This window comes from Pelodiscus sinensis, chromosome 1 (genome assembly GCF_049634645.1).
Source record: "Pelodiscus sinensis isolate JC-2024 chromosome 1, ASM4963464v1, whole genome shotgun sequence".
NCBI lineage: Eukaryota > Metazoa > Chordata > Testudines > Trionychidae > Pelodiscus > Pelodiscus sinensis.
The window spans coordinates 107031224-107057346 of record NC_134711.1 but is presented as its reverse complement, the minus strand read 5'-3'; the positions used below and the strand labels follow the sequence as shown (position 1 = coordinate 107057346).

The 26123-nt window shown below is 46.9% G+C and overlaps 3 protein-coding genes across 4 annotated transcripts in view; 1 reads left to right on the top strand and 2 right to left on the bottom strand.

Moving 5' to 3' along the window:
• Positions 1-1157, bottom strand: part of DDX11 (DEAD/H-box helicase 11) — a 66783-nt gene extending 65626 nt beyond the window's left edge. The window contains exon 1 of the mRNA XM_075940737.1: positions 1028-1157. The gene's annotated coding sequence lies outside the window, so the exon portion shown is untranslated. The remainder of the gene's footprint in view (positions 1-1027) is intronic.
• Positions 1-15967, bottom strand: part of LOC102456333 (uncharacterized) — a 37910-nt gene extending 21943 nt beyond the window's left edge. Inside the window, exons 1-3 of the mRNA XM_014579703.3 lie at positions 15503-15967; positions 8259-8372; positions 5464-7128 (exon numbers count right to left, since the gene is read on the bottom strand). Coding sequence (XP_014435189.1) covers positions 5464-7128; positions 8259-8337 — 1744 coding nt within the window. The 5' untranslated portion in view covers positions 8338-8372; positions 15503-15967. The remainder of the gene's footprint in view (positions 1-5463; positions 7129-8258; positions 8373-15502) is intronic.
• The window catches only part of LOC106732835 (uncharacterized), a 33120-nt gene continuing 22875 nt past the window's right edge, over positions 15879-26123 (top strand). Inside the window, exons 1-3 of one of the 2 annotated variants that reach the window (XM_025190914.2) lie at positions 15879-15996; positions 24903-25067; positions 25308-25496. In XM_025190914.2, coding sequence (XP_025046699.2) covers positions 15928-15996; positions 24903-25067; positions 25308-25496 — 423 coding nt within the window. In that variant the 5' untranslated portion in view covers positions 15879-15927. Of the gene's footprint in view, positions 15997-23760; positions 23838-24902; positions 25068-25307; positions 25497-26123 lie in introns of those variants that run through there. The other variant, XM_025190915.2, reaches the window with a different exon arrangement.

The following is a 26123-nucleotide window of genomic DNA, read 5'->3' as shown; positions in this document are numbered from 1 at the left end:
AAATCAGACTCCAGAAGGGACTATAGTAATCTGGAAAAGGTGGAGAGCCACTATTATGTGGGCTCTCTCTCCTCCAGTCTCCCAAGGTTTCCCAAACTCATAATCGTCCCTAAATCTCTGGGACGGGGGATAGCCGCTACAGCAGGAGCTGGGAACCTTTTCTGGAACCTCTGACTCACAGAAAAATCAGATGGGAGCCTCACACAAGTGAGAAGCAACCAAACCTTCACTAAGGTGTGTGTGTGGGGGGGGGGGAGGAAGCCCCGAGCCCCGTGAGCTGGAGGATCAAGGCAAGAAGGGGGCTCATCCGCCCCCTCCCCGGCCGTCGGTTCCCCACCCCCTGCGCTAGAGGCTCGCAGTGCTCCAGCAGCACGCAGTTGGGACCCTACAGTTTCCACTCTCCGCACAGGATTCCCGTGTCCTCGCCGCAAGGTGCTGCTCACTGGGTTTGAAACACGTGTGTGTGTGTGTGTGTGTGTGTGTGTGTGTGTGTGTGTGTTCACTGGGTTTGAAGTGTGTGTGTGTGTGTGTGTGTGTGTGTGTGTTCACTGGGTTTGAAGTGTGTGTGTGTGTGTGTGTGTGTGTTCACTGGGTTTGAAGTGTGTGTGTGTGTGTGTGTGTGTGTGTGTGTGTTCACTGGGTTTGAAGTGTGTGTGTGTGTGTGTGTGTGTGTGTGTTCACTGGGTTTGAAGTGTGTGTGTGTGTGTGTGTGTGTGTGTGTTCACTGGGTTTGAAGTGTGTGTGTGTGTGTGTGTGTGTGTGTGTTCACTGGGTTTGAAGTGTGTGTGTGTGTGTGTTCACTGGGTTTGAAGTGTGTGTGTGTGTGTGTGTGTGTGTGTGTTCACTGGGTTTGAAGTGTGTGTGTGTGTGTGTGTGTGTGAGCGCGCGGTGGTGGTGGCGGGGTTGCCATGAGAAACAGCAGCAATCAGCGCTCTCTAGTAAAGCAAGGGACTGACGCAGGCAGCAAGTCGATTTGCTGCCGCAGCCAGACCCGCAGTTCGTGTGCAGCCGCACGTGTAGCAAGTACCTTGGGTAGGGGCAGCGGGATGCTGACAAGCCGCAGCCCTGCCGCGACAGGGCACGAGACAGCAAGGCGGTTCTGGAACGGCGGCTGCCCGTGTCTGCGTACCCAGGCCGGGCCTGTCCTCGGCTGCCCAGCCCCGCTTGCTACCCAGGCTGAAAACTGACTGCAGGAATTTGCAACTCCCCAGTCACATGACAAGCAATCGGCTGCTGACAGGCGCCCTGCGGTGATTCCGGAAGAGGGACCGTGATGGGTCCTTCGCTGTCTACTAACCCTCCCCACCCTTTCCCCTTCACCCTTACCAGGAGGCCTTTTTTTTTTTAGCAAAATGCCTCTTGGGTGGCTGGCACAATTTTGTAGCTCAGGAAGTGCTGGGCTAAAGGCAACACTGCTGCTGACAACAAGGAAATCACATTGACCAAGTGGAAAGGGGAACAGAGCCAGATGCCTAAGGCACACGTGACATTTTATAGGCCTGAGGAGGACTTTGCACAGAGTGTGATCTCATCTCTTTCCTGCTCCTACGGGGCTAGAACGCCTTCTGCCTTTTAAGCTGAAAAAAAGAAGCCAGTTCTTTGTGGGAGATGCATCTACCTCATCAAATGTCACTGGCACGTGAAACAGGTGTTCCTCACTGCTTCGGTGAGAAATCCACTGTTCAGGCACAGGGTGACTAGTGAAGAGTGAGAAGGAAAATGTATGTTGTTGAAAGGAACAATGTGGAGTGCGTATGTAGCTGACCGAATGTGACCTTGCATTGTGTGAGAGATAGTGAACCTACTGAAACCAGCCTGATCTAGCTTTTCTGCTTCAAGGATGAGACTAACACTCATGTAACTAAGTTTTTCTATGCACGGGGCGGCCCTGGCACCCCATGATTATGTCACAGCCGTTGACAGCTGTGCAGGTGGGGACGCCGATTGCGCCTTCCGCTGAGGGCGCCAGCTGCTGCAGCCGGCCTCCGGCCGCTCCTGTCTATGTATATTGAGATTGGGGGGCTCCGAGCATTAAGCCAATCATAAAGCCAATCATAACGCTGTTACTAGCTTATGTAATGTCTGTTCCTTTTGGTGTGTAATCAAGGATATATAAGGTTGCTGCGGACATTTTGATTCAAAGTCTTCCTTTTGAAACTTCCCACAGCTGTGTCTTAATAAAAGTGTTTCTCTCCTTCCAACCCTGAGTCTGGATTTCCGTGACAAGAGGCAAAGCTAAGTAAGGCAGGACAGAGTGCTAGTGGAAAATGCCCACAAAGCTGCAGGAAAGATACTTCTAACGTGTGTTTATTATTGAACTGGCTGAGGGCTACAAATTGCCACATAGTTTATCTATTTACCAACATGTCCCATAGACTCACTGCTTCATTCCTGAAATCTTTCAGCTCCTCCAACTTCTATTTTGCCTTTCTTCTCTCCCTGTTGCTCTGTTTCCCCAACAACTGGAAATATAATAGGTGTATTGCCGTCTATAGTCTTAAACCCAACAGCAACTTAAGTTTTCCACAGCAGTCAGCTTTATCAAAATGTCTTCCATTATTTTAACACTACATTAAAAATTTCACCCTTTGCACCCAAAATAAATATATGTAGTCAATGCATCTTATTGTTTATTGAACATCCAGTATCCAGATAATGTCCTCAAATTCATGCTTTCCAACGGAATCACTCATACCATTTGACTGTAGATGGCACTATTAAGGCACATCTGCACAGCAGCCCTAACTGATGTTATTGTGAAATAACACAGGGCACATCTACACTGCAAGCAGTTATTTCAACATGATGTCAAAATAATGTTAAGCTTCAGGACTTCTTACTCAGACTCCTGTAACCCTCATTTTAGGAGGAGTAAGGGAATTCAGAGGAAGAGTGTTCTTCCTTTGACTCCCTGCTGTGTAAATAGCGCCAAAAGCCTAAATAAGCTATTTTCACTTAAGCTACACAATTGACATAGCTGAAGTTACATAGCTTATTTTGGTTTTAGCCCTGCTGTGTAGATGTGCCCTTAGAAGCCCAGTGCAGCACATCTGTTTCATGTGTATTTTTAGTGTGATAAAGAGAAAAATTTAGGGGGACAGAAATAGTAGAAGTGCAACCAAAATTGTTCCATTCCTTATACTCAAGCTCTACATCATTCCATCACTCTATAAAAATAAAAGATAAGACATACTAAACCTACTGCTAAGTGAACAGATTTCATCATCCAGCTGGCAAGGGACAAATCCAAGATTCCTAACAACCAAGTACTAATGGGAGCAAATATCCACAACCCCTCTTAGAATAGTTTAATTGGTCTGCTTTGTGATGTCTTTAGCAAAGATCTCCACTCCCACTGTTTGCAGCAGTTAGAGCTAGTCATGACAGTCAAGGTTCTTTTCCACTGGGGATCTAACACGGGTACAAAAAGCTCTTCTGCATCTTCCTTCTGACACCATTTCTGATATAACAGAAGCATAAGACTGGAAGGAACCTTGAAAGCTCATCTAGTTCAGTCTCCTGCACACAAGGCAGGACTACATAATCACTAGATCAGGGCTACTCAACTTTAGAAGCTCCGGGGGCCACAATGCTACTCGCAGTACATGCCAAGGGCCGCAACTTACATAGATTAAGGCAAAGCTACAAGACATGCAGGCCCCATTTAAGTCAGTTCTGCTGATATTAATAAAATGCAATATTTACCTGATTTCCATCCACACGACAGCACTTTTAATGAATAATGACAGTCCAGAAATTTAACTACTATAATGCATATCAAGAGAAGACCAGTATAGTGACTACTTTTTTGTTTTTGCTCCCACCCATGGGCCGCATGTACCCAAATTGCACCATGGGCCGTGGGCCACATGCGGCCTGCGGGCCACATGTTGAGTAGCTGTGCACTAGATCATTCTTGACAGGTGTCAAATGTTCATTTCTGAAGAGACTTCTGTGTACCTGACCTTCATTAACTTTCCCCTGTGCATTACCAGATACTTGTGGCCAGAAAAGAGAAACAAAACATGCCTTTGTCTCATCCACTTTACCCCTCAACCCTATTGTTACCCTTAATGTACCAACTCCCATAACTCCCTTCCCCCACTTCACAGGTGAGAAAAGGGTTATGTTACTGAAAACTGCCTAATGTTCATTCCACACACATGCAAAACTGGAATTAAAACTGACAGGTACTAAAAAGACGTACAATACTGTAGTTATGAAAAAAACCAAGCATTAGAAGTTGAGTTTAGATTTAAGGCTGACCAATAATGGAAGAAAGATGGCTTTGTACCTTTTCTGCTTCTTTATGATGTGTGAGGACAGCTTAATAAGATTCCTCATATTCTGCCCCATAAGGTTTTAGTCTTCCACTTGCTTTTTTACCTTAGAAGCGTCAGGGTCATCAAATATAGTTTACCTATTAGACTCCCTGGTGCCTCAGTCAGAACAAGGCCTTTTTACCAGGATAACACATACATTTGTAGTTGCATTGCATACACCTAACAAAGTAGATATTCGCCTGCCATCTTCCAGATGAGCTTGGCCACCTAAACTTTTGCCTCCCAACTCCAGATCTCTGTGTTGTTGAGTTTTCCCCATAAGGGGGAACTCATGAGATGTCTGCCACCTCTTGCTGCCCTGCTCCTTGATAAAGGAGGGCAGGAAGTGCTGAATGGGGAAGTCTCTGTGTACAGGCGAGCAAGGAAAAGAACAATCCCCTCTTTCAGGTAAGAGGGCAGAAGAGGATGAAGCAGTGACTTGTGGGAGGGTTAAAAGGAGGTGGTGGACATCCTAAAGAAATAAGGACAGTCACCTCCCCCATGCAGGCCCTGAGACATGCATGTTTTAGGTGCAGAGGAGAGACATATGGAAGGATCTTTTTCTTGCTGTCCATATTGGGAACTGTACAGATGTGAGAGGCAACTATAACACAGAGTTCCTAAGCTCAGAAGTGGAGCTCGGCATATAGCCTGCTTAGCTGACTGGATGGCATTTCCTCTATCTGATATAAATGGCCTGAGGTGGAAATCTCTCTTGCAGTCTCCTCCATATTTCTTCAGAGCTTCTGCCACTTCTGAGACAGCTTCACTCCCCAAGTTTTGTAGCTACATCAGAAGGGTAAGCAGGCAGCCACACTGCACAGAAGCTCTAGCTAAATTCCCCAGTGATTCAGCTTAACATTTTATAATGTTCCCTGAGGTTTGGGGGCCAGTTGTGGGGAAGGGCTAGCTGTCTCAGTGTCACAGATGCATTTTTAGGAAGATTTTAATTAAGAGATTTATTGGGAGTCAATCGTTTAATGATCAGTTAACATTGCTTCCACTTTATTGCATCATTTAGTACAGCAAGAAGTCACTCCTGACATCATGGGCATAGAGTGCCATGTGGCCCAAGGGTCCTGATCTCAGCGTCTCTCTCCAGCATGGGTGCTCCGGTGCTGAGTGAGTCCTGTACTCTGACTGAATGTTTTCCCGCACTCAGTGCACTCATACGGCTTATCTCCAGTGTGGATCCTCCAGTGCTGCACCAGGGCTGAGCTCTGGCTGAAGCTTCTCCCGCACTCTGTGCACTGGTACGGTCGCTCCCCTGTGTGGACTCTCTGATGCTGAGTGAGCGCTGAGCTGTCACTGAAGCTCTTCCCACAGGTGTGGCACTGGTAGGGTTTGTCTCCTGTGTGGATCCGCTGGTGGGTGGTGAGCTGCGAGCTTTGAATGAAGCTCTTCCCACATTCGCCACACTTGTAGGGCTTGTCCCCGGTGTGGATTCTCCGATGCTGGGTGAGGTGTGAGCTCTCGCTGAAGCTCTTCCCACACTCACTGCAGTGGTAAGGCCGCTCCCCAGTGTGAATCCTTTGGTGTGTGATCAGCGTGGAGCTCTGGCTAAAGCATTCCCCGCATTCCCCGCACTCAAAGGGCTTGTCACCAGTGTGGGTTCTGCGGTGCTGAATCAGCACAGAGTTTTGCCGGAAGCTCTTCCCACACTCGGTGCATTGGTAGGGCTTCTCTCCCGTGTGAATTCTCCGGTGCTGAATGAGACCTGAACTATCCACAAAGCTCTTCCCACACTCGTTACATGTGTAGGGCCGCTCCCCGGTGTGGATCCGCTGGTGGGTGGTGAGCTGGGAGCTAAAGCTGAAGCTCTTGCCACATTCGATGCAGCTGTAGGGTTTTTCTCCAGTGTGGATGCGCTGATGCTGCATGAGTGAAGAACTTCGGCTGAAGCTTTTCCCACATTCATTACACTGGTAGGGCTTATCTCCAGTGTGGATCTCCTGGTGTCTCAGGAGGTTCCCCTTCCTACTGAAGGTCTTCCCGCACTCCACACACTCATACGTGTTTTCTCCTGTGTGAACTCGCTGGTGTCTCTGGAGCTGCGATTCCTGGTCAAAGCTTTTCTCGCACTCAGAACATTTGTGGGGTTTCTCTCCCAGGTGAAGTCTCTGATGCACCTCCAGATCAGAGTATAAGCTGAAGCTCTTCCGGCATTCAACACACTTATAGGGTCTCTGCTCCATGTGGATTTTCTGATGTCTAATAAGGTTAGAACTCACGCTGAAGCTTTTCCCGCACTGCTCACACTTGTACCGTTTCTCTCCCGTGTGGATTCTGTTGTGGTTGTAGAGTGTGGAGCTCCGATTGAAGCTTTTCCCACACTCGGCACATTTATAGGGCCCCACTCCAGCGTGCAGTCCTGGATGTTTCACGCATGTTGAGCTATCAATAAAACCTTCTCCAGATTCAGTGCATGTACATGGCTTCTCTCCCTTGTGTATCTTCTGATGTTGAGTGAGGTGTGAGCTCTGGTTGAAGCTCTTCCCACACTGCACACATTTGTAGGGCCTCTCCCCTGTATGGATCCTCTGATGCGTAACCAGCGTTGAGCTCACACTGAAGCTCTTCCCACACTCACTGCACTGATAGGGTTTCTCTCCGGTGTGGATTCTCTGGTGTTTGATCAGCGCTGAATGAACACTGAAGCTTTTCCTACATTCTGTACATTGATAGTGATTTTCTCTCCCATAAGGCCTCTGATAGTTAATGGGGCCAGCAGGTGTGTCCAATTTCTTTCCTGGGTCTAGCTTCAGCTGAGGGTTCTCCTCTTTGTTTTCTCTTGCAATCGTGTCATCTAGGGAAATAAAGAGAGAATTCGGACAGCACTCATTGCCTACCTCAAAAATGGATAAAGGGTGTTACAAGTACACTGCTAAGCTTAAGGGTAGAGCTGCACACTATAACACTACAGCAGCACAGCTGAGGTGCTGCAGCTGTGCCACTGTAGTGAAGATATTCACGACAGCCATGGAAGGGATTTCTCCATCGCTGTTGTAACACCACCCCCTCTAGAAGAGGCAGCCAGGTTGACGGAAGAAACCTTCCATACACCTAAGATAGGTCAAACTAACTTAGAGGAAACACTGGCAAAGAGTATACTTTGGGTCATAAAAAGGGTAAGATTTTATGTTTTAGAAGGGATTTGAACTCTACTTTAAGTGGAAAACCACTTACATTACCTGGGTTTTGCTACAAAGCCTCCATAATAGAGAGAAAGTATGTGTTATGAATAAACAGAAAATATTGGCCAAATATTTCAAAAGAGATGTAAAAAAGATATGTACTTTATAAAATCCCTATTTACAGTATGGACTTGGCGAATCTAAGTGATTTGGGAACACAAGTCTCATTGGTTAGTCCTCAGGAGCCTAAAATTAGGCTCTAATTTTTGAAAGTTATATGTTTCTTGTCCTCAACTTTCAGTTAGACAAATACTCTGGATTTAATTTACAAATGGAAGAATCTAAAGTAAGTAGAGTGCCTGGTGAACCAATGTATAGGTTAGTAGAACAATGAACGTCTACTATAGCAGAGCCTATGACCGGTGTGGCCAAACTACTGCTCATGAGCCACATGTGACTCTTTTACAGTTAAAGTGAGGCTCACAGAACCCCACCCAGGCACCACCCCCTTTCTCCGCCTACCAGACTGGGTGGAGGGGAGCTCACAGTTTGTGCCCAGTAGTGGACGGTGGGACCAGAGACTTCTGCCCTGCAGGGAGAGAGATCTCATGGCTTTACCCCCGCACTCTTGTGGGCACCGCCCCATGGGGCAGGTTGTGTGTCTTGCAGCTCTTGAACTTTTGAAGATTGCTATTTACAGCTCAGCGGGTCCGTACATTTGGCCACTCTGGCCTATGAGATCAACGAATGAGACTGACAGGAGAGCAGTGTTGAAATTCCAGTTTTAAAACCAGCTAATTACCTGTATACAGGTCTCTTGGGCCCTCCATTTTCTTGGGGCCCTGGAGATCAAAGACACGTGGTTCTATTCCTTCTTCCATCTACCAGGTCACTTCATCCCTAACAATCCAAAAGCCTGGGAAAGAAAACAGGGATAGCAAACCTCAACAACAATCAGATGTGCTCAATGAGGGGAAAGTATGTCCAAAAGTCCCACAGTGGAAAAATGGTGCCTAACTTTATGCCTTATCACTGTGAACCTGTCTTTCCTGACCTGTCCCTTCTCTGGGGAAAGAAACAATTAATGCAAGAACATTTTGGTCCCAATTCTTCAAAAGGATCAGCACAAGAGAGGGTGTTGCGCTTGGATAGAGTCCTACTGAATTAGTCATGACTCAGCATAGTCATTAGGGCCCATCCTTGCAGATTCTTTGGCAGGACTAGGACCCAGAAGAATAATCCTGCACACACTGAGATCAGTGACCAAGCTCCCATCAACTGGTGGTGCAGGACTGTGTGCTCATAGTCTTGTGACTCATATCTTTCTGCAGAAAGTGGACAGGACAGGAAAGTTATGTTCACACAGAGGCTGTAGACAAAAGCGTCATTGCCAGCAGGATCATCCTTAGGATTTATGGGGCCTTATGCAGTACTTATTCTATTGGTGCCTCTATACCTGATGGCAGCTGGTGTGTGTGTGATTTTTTGAGATGTGATTTTAAAATCTTCAGCAACACACTAATGAAATATTTTTAAAGAAAATTTTAAACTAAGGTCCTGTGTAGCCTATAACAGTAAATTCAGAAACTGATAGGCTGCATCTACACTGGCGCGATCTTGCACAAAAGCGGCCGCTCTTGCACAAAAACTTTCTGCCTGTCTACACTGGCCACGTGTTCTTGCGCAAGTAAACTGACATTCTAATGTATAAAATCAGGGCTTCTTGAACGAGAACTCTGACGCTCTCGCTCAGGAATAAGCCCTCTTGTGCAAGAGCTCTTCCAGAAGAGGCCAGTGTAGACAGGCAACATGAATTTCTTGCATAAGAAAGCCCTATGGTTAAAATGGCCATCAGAGCTTTCTTGCGCAAGAGAGCATCTACACTGGCATGGATGCTCTTGAGCAAAAGCACATCTCTTGCACAAAGCACATGCCAGTGTAGACGCTCTCTTCTGGAAGAGTTTTTGCAAAGGAATTTTTGTGTGAGAATGCACCAGGGTAGACGTAGCCATAGTGTATACCTGGGGATGGCAAATGTCTGTTAAATGGCTTCATTTCCATTTGCATGGCTCTTTCACAGGTTCTGCTAATAGGCCTGGCGAGCTTTTTCACTTTTAATTTAACTAGATCCTCTCCAGAAGTGGAGTCACAGAGCAGGGATAGGAAGGGTGTGTGTGGCAGATTGGACATTAAGACCCAATGGTGCCCCAAATTTTCAGGTGCATATTCTATTCTATGAATCTTCATATTCTACATATGGGTAGCGATGGCCATGACTGCCAATCACGTTCAACACAGATGTGGCGATGAGGATCAGCCTCCCATTATCTGACACATAGAAGGTCAGCAGCTGTACTATTCAGCAGTCTGTTTAAGTATGTTCTGACATTATCCCCCTTATTTCACCCTCAATCCCATCTCACTAATCTGCACACCTTTCATCCCAGCGATTCACTTCCCCTCAGTTTTCAGAGCCTCACTCATTCCTAAATGCTCTTCCTTCAATAACCCTTTCCTCTCAAAACTTTTCATTTGACACAAGACACCTTCTCAGAGCTATCCCATCTCCCGCCTTCTCTCAACGGTACTTCCTGCAAACTGGCAGCCTCCCCCTAAAACATCCTACTATTCACTAGTTCTCATCATTTTCTTTTAAGTCTACCGACCAAGCATGCTATGGGGATCTGCAAACACATCCCAGGATCACTGTCTGCTTAGACTGTAACGGAAACACTGATGCTATGTCTAGACAGCAGCTCTATTTTGGGCCACTGGAAGTAACCCGAAATAGCTATTCCATGTCTTGAAACACGCCCTCTATTTCAAAATAGACTTTGAAATAACAGGCACGCTATTCTGGCGTCCCTGTAACCCTCATTCCATGAGAGTTAAGGGACATTTCTGAATAGCGCTTTACTTTGAAATTTGGTGCTGTGTAGACAGTACCAAATTTCAAAATTAGATTGAAATAAGATACGCAATGTGCATAGCTCAAATTGCATCTTTTATTTCAAACTATGGATGCAGTGTAGATGCACCCTAAGAGAAAATGGAGAAAAAGGATGCAAAGTGAAATTTAACCCCCTTTCCAAATAATGTAGTGGCCATGGCTGATGCATCATCTTTACAGATCTTTGATGGTTGTAGTCACTTAACATAATGGCATGAATTTCCGGAAATGCTTAAAACAGAATAGTTTTCGTTATAAGAATTTCCGGAAAAAGAGCTTCTACACTGGCAGGCTGCTTTTCCGGAAAAGCCCTTTTTCCAGAAAAGCGACCGTGGCCAATGTAGACACGCTTTTCCGGAAAAGAGCCCCAATCGTCATTTCCGCAATCGGAAATGCCAGACCAAAGCCTCAGAGGCGCGGGGAACCGCCGCTGCTGCCGCTTCAATCTGGGTGCCTGTGGTCTGCTGGGGACCGTCCCCAGCAGACCACAGGCTCCCGGACTGAAGCCGCAGCCGCGGGGGGTTCCGCGCCTCTGAGGCTTTGCTCTGGCAAAGCCTCAGAAGCGCGGGAACCCGCCCGGTGCCCCTGGTCTGCTGGAGACGGTCTCCAGCAGACCAGGGGCACCGGAGCAGCTTTCGCCCCGACTTCCGGGGCTAGACCCGGTATCTATCTTCATTTTTTACATTTACCAGTAGCTGTCTCATTTCCTACCCTAGGCTTATACTCGAGTCAATACTTTTTCCCAGTTTTTTGGGGTAAAATTAGGTGCCTCGGCTTATATTCGGGTCGACTTATACTCGAGTATATACGGTACCCATTATTCACCTACCAACAGAATAGTTTGCTTAAATCAAAATGATTTAAAGCACCAATTCTAATCATGATGTAAAAGTAAAAACCTGGAAGCTTCAATTTAAATAATTGATTTCAATCTTGTTTTGCATTTGTACTTTTAATTATTTTCCCAAAGAAAGATTCATTCCCACTGACTGGTAGAACCATTAGAACATGTTGATTTGCAACCAAATATACAGTCTTTACACGGCATTTGATACTTCTTTTTGCTAATCAGTAAAGGTATGTCTACACTACCACCCTAGTTCGAACTAGGGTGGTAATGTAGGCAACCGGAGTTGCAAATGAAGCCCGGGATTTGAATTTCCCGGGCTTCATTTGCATATTGCCGGGCGCCGCCATTTTTAAATGTCCACTAGTGCAGACTCCGTGCCCCGCGGCTACACGCGGCACGGACTAGGTAGTTCGGATAAGGCTTCCTATTCTGAACTACCATTACTCCTCGAGTAACGGTAGTTCAGAATAGGAAGCCTTATCCGAACTACCTAGTCCGTGCCGCGTGTAGCCGCGGGGCACGGAGTCCGCACTAGCGGACATTTAAAAATGGCGGCGCCCGGCAATATGCAAATGAAGCCCGGGAAATTCAAATCCCGGGCTTCATTTGCAACTCCGGTTGCCTACATTACTCGAGGAGTAACGGTAGTTTAGAATAGGAAGCCTTATCCGAACTACCTAGTCCGTGCCACGTGTTGCCGCAGGGCACGGAGTCCGCACTAGCGGACATTTAAAAATGGCAGCGCCCGGCAATATGCAAATGAAGCCCGGGAAATTCAAATCCCGGGCTTCGTTTGCAATTCCGGTTGCCTACATTACCACCCTAGTTCGAACTAGGGTGGTAGTGTAGACATACCCTTGGATAACATTACATATAGACACATTTTTTTAAGCAAGCCAATAGCTTAATAGACATTTATTCAGATTCTTTTTTACATTTTGTATGAAAATGGGGAATGATGCATTCATTATTTGCTAGATGATTTTTTTTATACTTAGATGTGTGTCAAGCTGCATTTGCATGAAGTTTGGAATTCAGCTAAAAGTGTACAAAGCCAGCTTTTTTTAAAAAAAATGGTTTTATTAATTCAATAAAAGTACTGGATAGGTAAGAACAAAAGTAAGTTTATCAAAACATGGTTTGCATTTAAAACTAATATTTTTGTTTAACACAGGAAGTATTAAGGGAAATCAGTGAACTGACTAATTGCTTCTGGTCACTGTGGACCAGATTTTGTAAGGCAGGGGTTCCCAAACTTTTTGACACGGGGACCAGTAAATCCATTCACAAGCTTTTGGAGGACCAGTAACATTCATTTGCATATTTGAATATTCATTAAGCAAATGATGAATATTCAAATAAGTTGTTTCTGGTCCTCCCAAAGCCCCCAGTGCCAGTGTTAGCAAAGCTTTTGATACAGTCACCCACAATATTCTTGCCAGCAAGTTAAGGGAATATGGATTGGATAAATGGACTGTAAGATGGATAGAAAGCTGGCTATATCAGGGTTTTCCAAGCTTTTTACTTTAGTTGGAACCTGGTTTTTTTAGTATTGTTTTTTGCAGGCCAAAAAAATAAACACATATAAAAAAAAGAATGAAAAATGAATACATTTTCAGTTTTCACCCGGCTGCATCCTCCACCCAGCCTGGCCCAGGGCTTGGGGGACCCGGCGCTGCATGGGCACTCCAGTAGGTGGGAGCAGGAGCAGACTTGGGGTAGGGTAGCTGTCTAGGAGGGAGGGTGCAAGGAAGGGTAGGGTTGCCAGGTGTCCAGTTCTATACCGGACAATCTGGTATTTGAGGGTTTTGTCTGAAAAACAAATTGAAAAATTACCAGACATATAAAATGTCTGGTATTTTCTAATTAGGTAAGTTTTATTATAATTAGGTGTATCAGTCCTTAGTTCCGAACTGCCTGGACAGTAGATGTGCTCATGTTGCCTGAGTGTGTCTACCTGCCAGGCAGTTTGCAACTACTTGAGGGAGGGTATGTTGGGGGAGGGCAAAATGGAATCCCCAGGCAGACTCACTCCTCTGCCAGGGTCTGCATGTGCCTAGGTCAGTCCCGCTCCCCCCCCCCCCCCTTCTCCTCCCGATCTCCCAGTCAAGCCCTGCTGCCCCCGTCCAGCCCTGCTTCCGGTGGCCAGTTCCCCCCGCCTCCCACCAATCTCCCCCATCCAGCCCTGCTTCCTGCAGGTGGTTCTCCCGTCTTCTTCCTCCTGTTCTCCCCTGTCCAGCCTCCCCACCCCCCGTCCAGCCCTGCTTCCGCCACCTGCCCGCCTGCCCCCTCCCCATCTCCGCAGGACAGCCCCGCTACCCCCAACTTTGCTTCCACCCCCCGCCAGCCTCCCCCCATCTCCGCAGGACAGTCCTGCTGCCCCCAACCCTGCCACCACCTGCTCGCCCCTCCCCCCCATCTCTGCAGGACAGCCCCGTTGCCTCCAACCCTGCTTCTGCCGCCCGCCCACCTGGATCTCCACGGGACAGCCCCGTTGCCGCCAACCCTGCTTCTGCTGCCCGCTCGCCTGGATCTCCGCGGGACAGCCCTGCTACCCCCAACCCTGCTTCCACCGGCCGCCCACCCGCCTGCCCTGATCTTCGCAGGACAGCCCAGCTGCTCCCCACTCTTCTTCCCAGTGGTGGGTTCTTCCTTCTCCCCGCCACCACCTTCTCCCAGCCCGCCCCGCTCTGCTCCCCTACCAGCAGCCACGCTGAGGCCCGGTATTTTTTTCCCGGGGCCGGTACTGGGCCATCACCCGTAGTTTGGGAAACGCTGTTGTAAGGTATTCAGATGCCTAGATGAATTTTCAAAAGTGCCTGACCAGCTTAGGTTCCTAATTCTCATTGAAATCCTTTGAAATCCTGTGTATCCTTTGAAAAAAAGTGTCCCAGTAGTATTTGCATTTTTAGAATTAGAAAATCTCATCTTCTCCCATCTGGTTTTTATTCGTAGTGTGGAAGAGGAACACACTTTTCCTATTTTTTTCAACTCCTTAGCAAGTTTTTTAACTTAGAGTGAAATAGTAGGAAATATTCTCTTTACACCTGAGCACACCTGAAACCAAAGTAATTGAAGGAAAAGCTTTTTCTGACCAAAACCCCCATTTGGAAAAATGTGAATACCAACATTACTTCTTGTCTTTACTGTGCAATTAATGTTACTTGATATAGCACACAACTGTTACATATTAATAAAGTCTGAATTGACCTCCGAAGTTAAAGATTGTTCTCCTGACGATGGAGATCACTAAAAAAAAAAATCAGTACCCTTTCACTCATTCAAGTTTGAGGAGAGTGCCTTGATTCAGAACATTTTGTTTGTTTATTTAAATGGTTTCTTGTAAGTTTAGGCCCTGACAAAGCTTGTCATACTTTTCAAGTTTAATTAGAAACAGATTTATTTTTAGAAACAAAAATATATATAAATAATGTAAAATAATTCAACTTTTACCTCAATCTCCTCGACTTCCAATACTGGAATAAGCTATACCTGCATAAGTACTTTTACATCAGTATAACTGTGTCCACCTTAGGAAGGTTGTAGTGTACCACTTTAAAACTACAGTATATAGGGATGTAATTAAAGCCACACAACTTCTTATTTAGACAAGCCCTGTGTTACCTAAAGACTCACTTTGGGCTTTTTATTTTGATCTGGTGACAGCTTGTAATTTCTGAGTAGCTCCACCATTTATGCGACATTTCAGAATAGTGTTGGGGGAGCTGTTCTGCAGTTTATTTCTTTCGTTAAAAAAATGCAAGATTGCCTGTTGCAAAAAATGTAGTTGCATCCCCACAATTCTCTTCTCCCACTTCCACATTTCATCTCAAATCTCCTCCCTCTAAAGCCGAGCGCTACCTCAGCCTTCAGCCGTGTCCCCCCCCCAAACTCCCTTCCACGTTTTCCCGAAATCCTAGGAGGCGGAGTCATGGATTTTGCGAATGATCATGTGGCTGTGCCTGCAGCAGGGATACCTGCCACCGCTCCCGCTCATGCTGGGGCGGAATCTGCAGAGTCACTCGCTCGCGGCCGTCGCTCAGCTGGCCAGCGGGGAGGAACTCCGCAGAAGCGCCAGGCCCTCCTGGATCTGGCTCGGGACGCCTTCAGGGTGGGGTGGGCCTGGCCTGTTCCCCGCCCCTGAGTCAGTCCCAAGTCCAGGCTCCAGCTCCCTCTTTGTTGCTCTCCTACAGGCAGCGCTTCCCTCCTCCTCCGCCCGCCTCCCGGAGCCCCCCGCCCGGCTCACCGCGTGGCTGAGGGAAGGCGCGGGGCGGTAGCTGCGCGGTGCCAAGTGCAGGGCGGGCGGCAGGGAACAGGACGCTGCCCGCGCCGCAATCCCCCTGCGCAGGACTTTCTAGTCCTCGCTAGCACCGGCTCTGTGGTTTTAACCCTCGCTTCCCCAGGCCGGAGAGAAACGCCTCCTTCCCCGTCTCTGCCGCTCCCCACTCCCCTTTCCTGCTGCGGCCGCCCGGGTCACCCAGAGCGCGGGGCTCCGGGCTGCTTGGCTCCCCCTCTTGGCTTTGTGCAGCGCTGGCCGGGAACACGGGGCTGTAGAACATCAGGCTGAGCTTTGGTTAGCCCCACGCTAGGGGTGTGCTGGAGGGCGGGGAGCTGTGGGAGCGCTTGCGCTGAAGCACCGCTCAAAGCCACAGTAACAGTTGGAGCTGCGGGATGGGACAGTGGTTAGGACAGAAGCGACTTGGGAGTTCTGGGTGCAATCTGCTGATCTTTTCCACCCAGGTGGGGAATAAATTTGTACGTGCACCTGTGCATGTGCACCCTAGGAACAAAATCCTCCAGCTGTGGGCACTCTACTAATCAAAGGGGGAGCATTTGAATGTCTCCGGAGCAGTGACACAAGCGCTCAGCTTACAAGGAACACTGGTTGTAAGTCCCTGGTCCAGGGGTGGGCAATAATTTTTGGCCAGGGGGCCACTCCAAGATTTTGGAAAGTGGTCGAGGGTCACACTCTTCCATGATATTAATGGAGATGTGGGGTCTGGGATGGAGGTTGGGTGCAGAAGGGAGCTTGCGGTAAGGGACTGGGATGCAGGAGGGAGACTGGAGTCTGGGAGGGAGTTGGGATGAAGCAGGCTGTTGGCACCTAGGGCAGGAGACTGATAGAGGCTGCAAGGGGTGGGAAAGTGATTAGTCACCTCACTAGTTGAATATCCAGTAAGCTTATGCTTATCAGCTAGTGGACTAGTCCTTACATCCCTAGTCCTGTGGCACCTTAGATTAACACAAAATATAGATGGTATTATGAGCTTTTGTAGGCACAACCCACTTCAGATGACTGGAGTATTAGTGGTCCAGCGTTACAAATAAATAGCAGGGGGGGAAATCTTGTTGATTTGAATGTCCATGCTAAATGAGACTAATAGTATTAGGCACTTCAGCCCACTCTTAATTTTTGATGTCATTAGGGTATTAAATGTAATGGCCCATCCAGGCTGGGTCTTTGGTCAGACCTTGATTCAAGGTGTCAAATTTGCAGATGAAGGCAATTTCTGCAGCTTCTCTTTCCAGCTGGCTTTTAAAATCGCTTTGTAATAGTATAGTCACTTTTAGATCCATCAGTGAGTGCCCAGGCAGGTTAAAATGCTCCCCAACAGGTTTCTCTGTGTTACCACGTCGAATATCTCATTTGTGTCCATTAATCCTTTGTCGCAGAGACTGTCTAGTTTGGCCAATATACATGGCAGAGGGGCACTGCTGACATTCGATGGCATAGATCACATTAGTGCATGTGCAGTTGTATAAGCCTCTGATGTGGAGGCTTAAGTCATCTTGAGTTAGTGAGACATCTGGGCTGCTCTGTTGATAAGCAATCATGAAATCTTGGCTTCGTGGTTCCTGTAACTTAAAAGTATTTACATCTCTCATTGCCGCTCTCCATCCCACCATGTCATTCTACTGATATCATTGGTGTTACAAGGATGTAAAAGAAAGTGAATCTTTTGTACAAACCCCACAACTAGCTTGAAATTCCATTTGAATTCAGAATTGAGCTAAGCTAGTATAACGGCTATACTGAGGGAACAGGGCATAAGTTACCATTTGAGCTTCCCGTAAATTTACCTCTATATTTGATTGACGTAACTGATGAATCAGTCTTATCAACAACCATCTTGTCGTGCCAGTAAAGCTACTGCCCTGATGAAAATGTGCTCCCTCTCTGCTTCGCATTGCTGAGCAGAGCAGCTGGATACATTGAATTTTCTCTTGTTCTTGCCATTGCCCATCTGTGCTTTCAGCTTCTTTGGATACTTTCATCTCTGGATCCTTTCAAATCACTTTCTATAGGTATTTTGAAAACTGAATTAGGTTTGCAGTTACATTTTCTAAAATGAAATTAAGTAGAGGCCATAACATTAGCTAGAGGGCATAAGGAGTAGCAAAAAGGTATCACTTTCCTATGTATCCTCATTGCTTCTAAGGCACTTGTCACTCTTTTCCCTTAGTCCACTGCCTCTAATCTCTTGTGTCGCCCTTTTCGCACTTTGCAAAACTTTGAAGTTTAAGAAACTCAGCAAGAGCCCTACAACAGTTTCCAACTCAGTTATCTAACATTAGTTTTACATTTGTAAACTACTTGGCTGGTTTCCAGCTGCTACTGAATGCTACAAGAGTGCTACAAGAGTGCTAGTGGCAGTTCGTTATAGAAAAATCACACTTTGTTGCCAAATTATGGTGTTCAGCAACACTGGAGAAGTAGCTATCTCTATTAGAAAGACAAAACAAACCTCGCAGTGATGAAACATTGATTTTGAAGTCAATCCAGTTACTTTGTTGCAAACCCCTAATATAGCTGGATTGAAATATTTCAATTATGCTTAAACTGATTTAACTGAATGGGACAGACACGTCAGCTAAATCAATTGAAACACATCTGTAGTGAGAAAATCCATACTAGTGCATGTCTTCTAATATAGGCCAGACCAAATTTAGAGATCAGATTAGGTAGATGAATTGAGACATTTTATTGCAAAGTTTGGCATAATAGGGAAATAGAAGAGGGTAGTGCATAAAGTGGTCTGAAAGAAGTGTGTGTGAGTCTATTCTTTATTACAGAACTGCAAGCAACATCACATTTGCCTATTCTGCAGCTCATCAATTCTGTCCCTTCAACCCTTCACATCAGTTTTCTACCCAGCAAAACCATTTCATTTTTTGGGGTATGGGAAGGAGTCTATGGGCTATCCCACTTTTCACAGATGGGGAGAGGAAGAGAAGTACCCGAGTGTTTTGTGCTCCCACCAATGAGAAGAGTTTCAGCCCCTGAGAAAGGGAAGAGAGCACGGTTTGTTTCCTGCAGAAGCTCGGGAGATGAGGCTGAGTGGGGAGATATCCTGCTTTCCTCTTGCCCAAGGCTGGGCTGAAATGTCATCTCTGCTTGAGTTTTAGACCTTTTATTTCTGGGCCTGTAACCCAGTATGCTATAATCGCTGAGAGAAGGAAAGGACAAAAGATGAGCATGATAAGGGTAGGTGGGCGGGCAGTAGAGAACTGCACGGTGTGATTCATGTAAGGTAACCTCTTGCAAATTCAACTAGCATCCAGAAGTCCAACTTAGTTCTTCCCATCCTGGGCATGACTACTAGTATAAAGAGTTGTGAAGGTCAAATTAGACCTCCATTTACATCTGTACAATCTTCCAGTTATTCTAGCACCATGTGCCTCTTCCAGTCTGAATACAAGTTCTATAGGGTATGGACTAAGATTTCTACAAAGCTGAGCATCCTGACCACACTTAATTAATAGCATGAATGTTTTGGTTGAACATCCTGGAAACATTTCTGTATTTGAAATTCAGATGGGAAATTCTTTCCCCTGCTACCTTCTTCAATAAGCCTGCTCACTAGACTTCAGTGTTCTTCTAAACCAACTAGGTATTTCTCTGATGTGTGTTTTTAAAACGGTTATTTTATATCATATACAGCCGCTCCCCGACTTACAGCCACCTCCACTTACGACCATTCACACGTACGACCAAAGCGGTCGTAAATGCGGATCCAAGTTACGAACAGTGATGCGCGCTTACGAACAGCGCGGTCGCCATGTAACTCTATGGGATCCGAGTTACGAACAGTTCGAGTTACGGACCAAGTGTTGGTCTGTAACTCATTCATAACTGGGAGAGCAGCTGTATATAGTAGCCCAATGTCTGTGACTCTGTAACGCTGAAATGCTGGCTGTTCCCTCTGGGCAATGCTGTTGCCTAAGTCACGTCCTTCACCTCCGGCCATGGCGCTTGGCTGACTTCTGTGCCGCTCAGCCGTGCTGCCGTGGGGGAGCAAGCTGCACAAGCAGCTGTTTGGGTGCCGCGGTCCTCCAAGTGAGAGGCAGGAGGGGGAGGAGAAGAGACAGAGAGAGGCAGGAGGAGGAGGAGAGCTGAGAGAGAGAGACGAGGAGATAGGAGGAGAGAGAGAAAGTGACCGGAGGCTCAGGAGAGACCACCGACATGGAGGAGAGACTTGACAATCCCATCTTATGACGGGCTAATTGGCTAGTTATAGATGAATAGCTGAAAAGGGATGAGCTGAATTATTCACTGATATCTAAAACTGGATGTTCTCTCCCCCCACCCCTGCTACTTTATTTAAAAAAAGAAAACCTTTTATAACTTTGAAAACAATGATCAGTCCTGTGGCACCTTAGCTCTGGTCTACACTAGGGCATTATTTCTATATAACCTCCCTCCCCCTTAGATAAAATTTATAAGCAGAGCGTCCACACTACCACGTGTGCTTATTTCAAAGTCTGTACTCTTGCTTTCCTTGGGGAATAGTGCTAATTTTGAAAGTTATTTCAAAATAGTATTAGGGTGGGGCTGCTAATATAAAATCATTGGCTCCCATAGGCCTCTCTCAAGTGCAGCTCTGACCACCTGTGGCATCTCCACTGCTCCTCTCCTCCTGCAGAGCTTAGGTCCTGGCAGCAGCAGAAGGGCTTGTGCCATGTGGAGAGTTGTGAAAGCCCATGCAAGACAGCAGCACGTGAGGTAGCCATGAGTGACCCCCACCCCATGCTCCCTCATACCCTCTCATAGCCAGCACTCCAGCTGCTCCCTCAGTTGCCACTGGCCAGGGATGCAGGAGAGCTCTGGCCTGAACTGGTGTGGAGATCCTGGACCCTATCAATGCCTGTGAAGAGACCAGTCTCCAGGATCTGTGCACCAGAAAGAGAAATGCCGATGTCACCAGCCTGGCCAACAAAAGCCACATCCGGACACTTGACTATTGCCGGATGAAAATCAAAGAGCTCCAGCAGGCATACAACAAGGTCAGGGTGCAGAGTGGATGCTCCAGGACGGCACCACACAGCTGCCGCTATTATGACCAGGTGGATGCCATCCTGGGATGGGGGGAGGGTGGCGGTCACATCCCCCGCTGTAGTTGTAGAGTCTGGACAGAACATGCCCGGTGTCTGCCTCCAGGAGGCTGGAGTGGCAGCAGCGGAGGAGGAAGTCATCAAGCAACCATGCCTGCCAGCCAGGACCTGTTCCTCACCCTGGAGCCAGTCCCCTCTTCTCCTGCCAGGATGTCTCCCAGGCTTTGGAGGAACCCGAAGAAGGCACTTTAAGTGAGGTCTATAATTTTTCCTATCTACATGCAGGGGCAGGCTGCACACTCCTCTCTCAGCCTACTTGGTCTGGGAGGGTGGGGTACATATTAGCCTGTGCACACGGGTGCAGATGGAGCACCAGTCTGAAGCACTCAGCTCAAAAATGCAGTCACACAGGAACTCCTTGGTCCTTCTCACAAGGTTCCTGGAGATACCTGCCTTACTCTGGCCTCTGCGCTGGGACATCTTCCCAGGACAAGCCACCACTAAGGAGTCTGGGGTCATGGAAATATATAGCAATGCCGTACACAGCCCAACATCATGCTCACACTCAGGAGCCACATCTGATCAAGCACAGTGATGTTGAGGAGACTGATCTTGTGCAAGGGAACTTGCTGCAGAGAGGAAGAGCAAGGGAATCCAATGAGACTCTCTCTTGCAAGCAGTGGGCATGGGGAAGGTAGGGTAGGGGATAAAAGGCACACAGAAAGCCCCCTGTGGAGAGGCATGGGGGAAGATTCTCATAACTAGCCTTGCACAAAACTCTCTCTCAAGGCCTCTCTGATGAGCAAAGCCCCTTGATGTGTTCTCAGAATGGTACTGAACATCTGGCCAGGGAATCTGAGTATCTGGATGCCAGACTCAGCCCCCCACTCTGGGGCTATGTCTACACTGGCGCTATCTTGTGCCAGAAATATGCAAATGAGGCTAAGCATGGAATATCACCGAGCCTCATTTGCATATCTAATGAGCCACCATTTTTGTGGAAGAGGCTCTTGCGCCAGAAGGAGCGTCTACACTGCCCCTTCTTGTGAAAAACCCTCCTCTCTAGGATATACAGGTGAAGCAGCCCTGTAGTTTTAACCCCCCACTTGCCAGACCTGAGCCAACCTCCTCCATCCAGCCCTTTTCTCCCTCCCCACTCCTTGTGGTACCTTGAATCTCCTGGCACTGCTCCCTAGTGCCCAGCCTGCAAACTCCTGGACAGCCTTAATTAGGTGCCTTCCTAAAACAGCCCTGTGCTCTAAGGCTATGTCTAAACTACATTCCTCTTTCGAAAGAGGAATATAAATGAAGCTGATGGAAAATATAAATGAAGTGCAGCTTTACAAATCTCGCACTTCATTTGCATAATTGTGTGAGTGCTTTTTCAAAAAAGGGATTTTTTGAAAAAGGCTAGATGGGGTTCTTTCAAAAAAAAATATCCAACCCTTTTTCGAAAGAACCCGTACTCCTTAAAAAATGAAGTGTATGGGTTCTTTTGAAAAAGGGGGGGAAGGGTTTGAAAGAACCCTGTCTAGACTGTGGTTTCTTTTTCAAAAATCCCTTTTTCGAAAAAGCGCTCTCACGCAATTATGCAAATGAAGCACAAGATTTGTAAATCTGCGCTTAATTTGCATTTTCAATCAGCTTCATTTACATTCCTCTTTTGAAAGAGGAATATAGTTTAGAGATGCCCTAAGGGTCTGGCATGAATTTTTGTTGTTTAAATCCCCACCACCATCACCATCTACCCACACTCTGCCCCATCCCAGGCCTCTCTGTTGGCTCTGCCTCATTGCACTAGCCACTTCAAACGGGGACACCTCTTTGGGTATGTCTAGACTACATGGTTCCGTCGATGGAGTCATGTAGATTAGGTTTCTAGACATAGGAAAATGAAACCGCGATTTAAATAATTGCCGCTTCATTTACATAAAAATGGCTGCCGCTCTGTGCCGATGTTTGGCAGCACAGATGGTAGTCTGGACGCTCCGCGGTCGACAAGGGAAGTCCTTGTCGACTGACTCATTATGCCTCGTGGAATGAGGTTTACTGGGGTGGTCGACAAGGGCTTCCCTTGTTGACCGTGGGGCGTCCAGACTACCGCACTGTGCCGTCAAATAGCTGATTGGCACAGCGCGGTGGCCATTTTGATGTGAACAAAGCGGCAATTATTTAAATCGCCGCTTCATTTTCCTATGTCTAGTAAACTAATCTACGTGACTCCATCGACGGAACCATGTAGTCTAGACATACCCTTTCAGTGCCCTCCAAGGACTTCATTGTACTCACTTCCTACTCCTTGTGGCCTGCTCTCATCCCTGCTCCCTCAATGCATTTAGCACCAGCCACCATTTTTTGCCTCTGGCTACTCCTGGTGCTGGTGCAGAGTCTAGTACAGGGAGGCATCTTACATAGATTCTGTCCTGGGACTGTTGGGAGTTGGAACAGCTTCTGGCACAACACAGGTAAGTCCTGCCTGAATGTTTTTTGAGACTTGGGATGTTTTATGAAAATGTTAAGTTATTCTGATAACATAGGATGGACATTGGTGCAGGTGTTAATTTAAATGTGTAAGGTAAAGAGCCAGAGTGACTATGATAAAGAAGGGGTTTAATGCTAATGAGTATTATAATAGGTTATAAAAAGAGTAGCCTTGCTAAATTGTGGGCGATTTCCAGTTAACACTAGAAAGATACCTGTAAGTTACAGGATTGTAAAGCTACACTTCATTCTGTTCAGCGGATTGATCCTCCATCAGCATAGCAGATCATCTCTTTAGTTCAGTGCAATAGTAATGCTTGTGTAAATGTTAATTGTAGGCTTGTTTGCATAACAAACCACTTGTCTTCTGAATACAATTTGGTTCTGTCACTCAAAGGATCATTCAGGGCCCTCTAATACATTAAATTGTCTGTAACTGACTTAGAGGCGTAAACCCTCAAGCTAAGTGTGGTTTATTGTGTCCTTAGCTTTAACAATTTAATGCTAATCGAGAATATTTAAAATTCAAGGCTATCCTGGTCTGCGTATGATGAAAAGGCTTGAAGCAGACTGGCCAAGCCACCAGACTGGCCAAGCCAATATGCACCAGCTTTTCTCTAGCTGGGAGGGGGTGAGAAGCCTGGGGGGACTGGAATGTCAGGGCGGACAGTTTAACTGTCGTGGGTTTGGGTTGTGTAGTCCAGTGGCAGAGAGGGGGAACGAAGCGCTGGGGCAGTCTCTGGGTGACTCCCCTACTGGACCCAATGGTGCGCATTTGGGATTGTGCCTCCTAGGGGCTGCAGAGCAGCAAGCCATCCTGGGACTTCACCCCCTCCGTCCCCAGCTGGGTGGCTCTCTAAGGCAGGGCTAGGTACCACGGAGGTAGCAGTGATTAGAGGGCTGTACAGGAAAGCTGTTCTGGGGAGCAATGTGTGTCATGGGAGTGAAACCCAACCCAGTAGCCTCCACAGGAATTGAAATGGGGGGGTGTTCAAATTTACAAGGGGGGGTGTCAGGGCCAATGAGGGGTGACACTGAGGGTGAAGGTGGGCTGTATGGCACCATCGTTCACAAAACTGGGCAGGTGTTGGGGAAATTCAGGAGGGTATACACCCCCATGGGGGGGTGTAGGGAAATCCTTAGCCCAGCCAGAGTAAGGCTAGGGGGAGAGTAGTACCTGTTTGGGGAACAAAACCAAGGAGTGGGTCACTGGTAGGGGAGCTGCAGCTAATGTGTGTGTGCTTAGGGTGAGAGGAGAGGATGGAAAGGGGAATCTCACTGAAGGAGCAGTATGTTTGGGGGTGAAGCTGACATGGAAGGTCTCTTGTGGGGGGAGGGAGAAAGCAGTGTGAGAGTGTGTCTGTGAGGTGGATGAAGACTGTGGTAGAATGATATGCATTTGGACAGTGAAATCCCAAGATAGAAGGTAGTGAAGGCTGAAGACCTGGAAGTGGAAGTCCAATTAATGCAGAACTGTGGGCTAGTAAGGGGTGAAGTAGATCCCAACATGAGTTTGTGTGTATTGGGAAAATGAAACCTAAGAACGGACTTCCACTGAAGAGTGGGAGTGTATGTGTAAGCTCAAGCCTCGAGAGGGTGGGGTTCTCATTTGGGATGACTATGCATCTGGGATGAAACCTAAATAAAGGGAGACTTCCATTCAAGTAGTACAGTAGTGTGATACTGGGAGACAGAGCCAAGGAAAGCGAAGTCTTCTTATGGGATCAGTGTACCTAAGAGATGGGTGGAAGCAGGGTACTCATGCCCAGGACCTAACCATTAGAGCAACCAAACCATCTCATTATTAAGTGTCACCATCTCTTCCTCTCCAGGAGAAGCCTTCCTTCAAAAGGCTGAAATCCCCTTCTCTGCACAAAGGACAAAGGGTGATAAAGAAACTAGAGAGAAAGTTTATCCTGATTTTTCAGACACCAAACAATGAGCAGAAAGGAGGAAAGGACAAACTAGAAACAGAAGGAAGAGAAGCAAGAAATGAGGTAGGATTCACAAGAATATGAGGTGATTAAAACAGAAAAGAAATGGGCCTCTGTTTGAGACTAGGGAAACTAGATAGGGAGAAAACACAGAAAAAGCAGCAGAGGGTAATTCCTTCTGCTATCTCTGTACTTCCAGTATTTATTCTGAAAAGAGAGAGGAAAAGTATCGAAATCCTGTGTCCTACTTTCTGTGCTGCTCTGTGTCTCATCATTACATTTCAGAAACTCTCTCTCTACCAGGAGTCACCTGCTTCCTCCAAAATGCCTCAATTCAGTTTTCTTCTCCACAATGACCAAAGTGAAGAAAAGAAACAAGAGAAAAAGAAAAGACACAGGAACTGGAAAAGAGCATTAAATGCAGAGGAAAGGGAAGAGGATAGCCTAGAGACAGAAGGAGAAGAAGCAGAGTCATCAGGAGCAGGAATTGAGGTAATACTGCTCAGGACATGCTGGTGGTGATGGTGGAGGGGTTAATAGTCACACTCTCCCTACATTCCTGTGCCAGGTATCCCATTTACCACTTTCAGACATGGATGCTGGGACTAAGAATGCCAGGTAATGCTGCCACATTCCTTGGCTTGGGTGTTTTTCATCATATCCAGGGTATAAAGTTTGGTTAAATGGCTTGCAGCACCCCACTATGCAAATTGCTCCGGCACCCCAGTTTTTAAGATTATGACCACATTTTTCTGTGTGGCTGCAGGGAAATGAGATTGAAGGTAGGAATGAGAGTGTTACCTTCAACCAGAAAAAGAAAGACAGGAAGGAAAACTAACCCAGGAGAGTACTGAGGTTCTAAATTTCAGAGTGGAAAGTAGAATTTATCATGTATTAAAGCCAAATGTGCAAAAAGTGCCCTAATAAACAACCCAAACAGCATTTATCTGCCAAAACCCTAGTCCTGAAGTCACATTTTACATGGCATAGCTGGGACTTGTAAAACTATTAAGGTTCCCCAATATTTCCCATGATTAGATGTTTTTAATTGCTTATAACTTTACCAAATGTTAGCCCTGTGAACTGAAATTTTACATACTAGCCATCTGTCGCATGTTG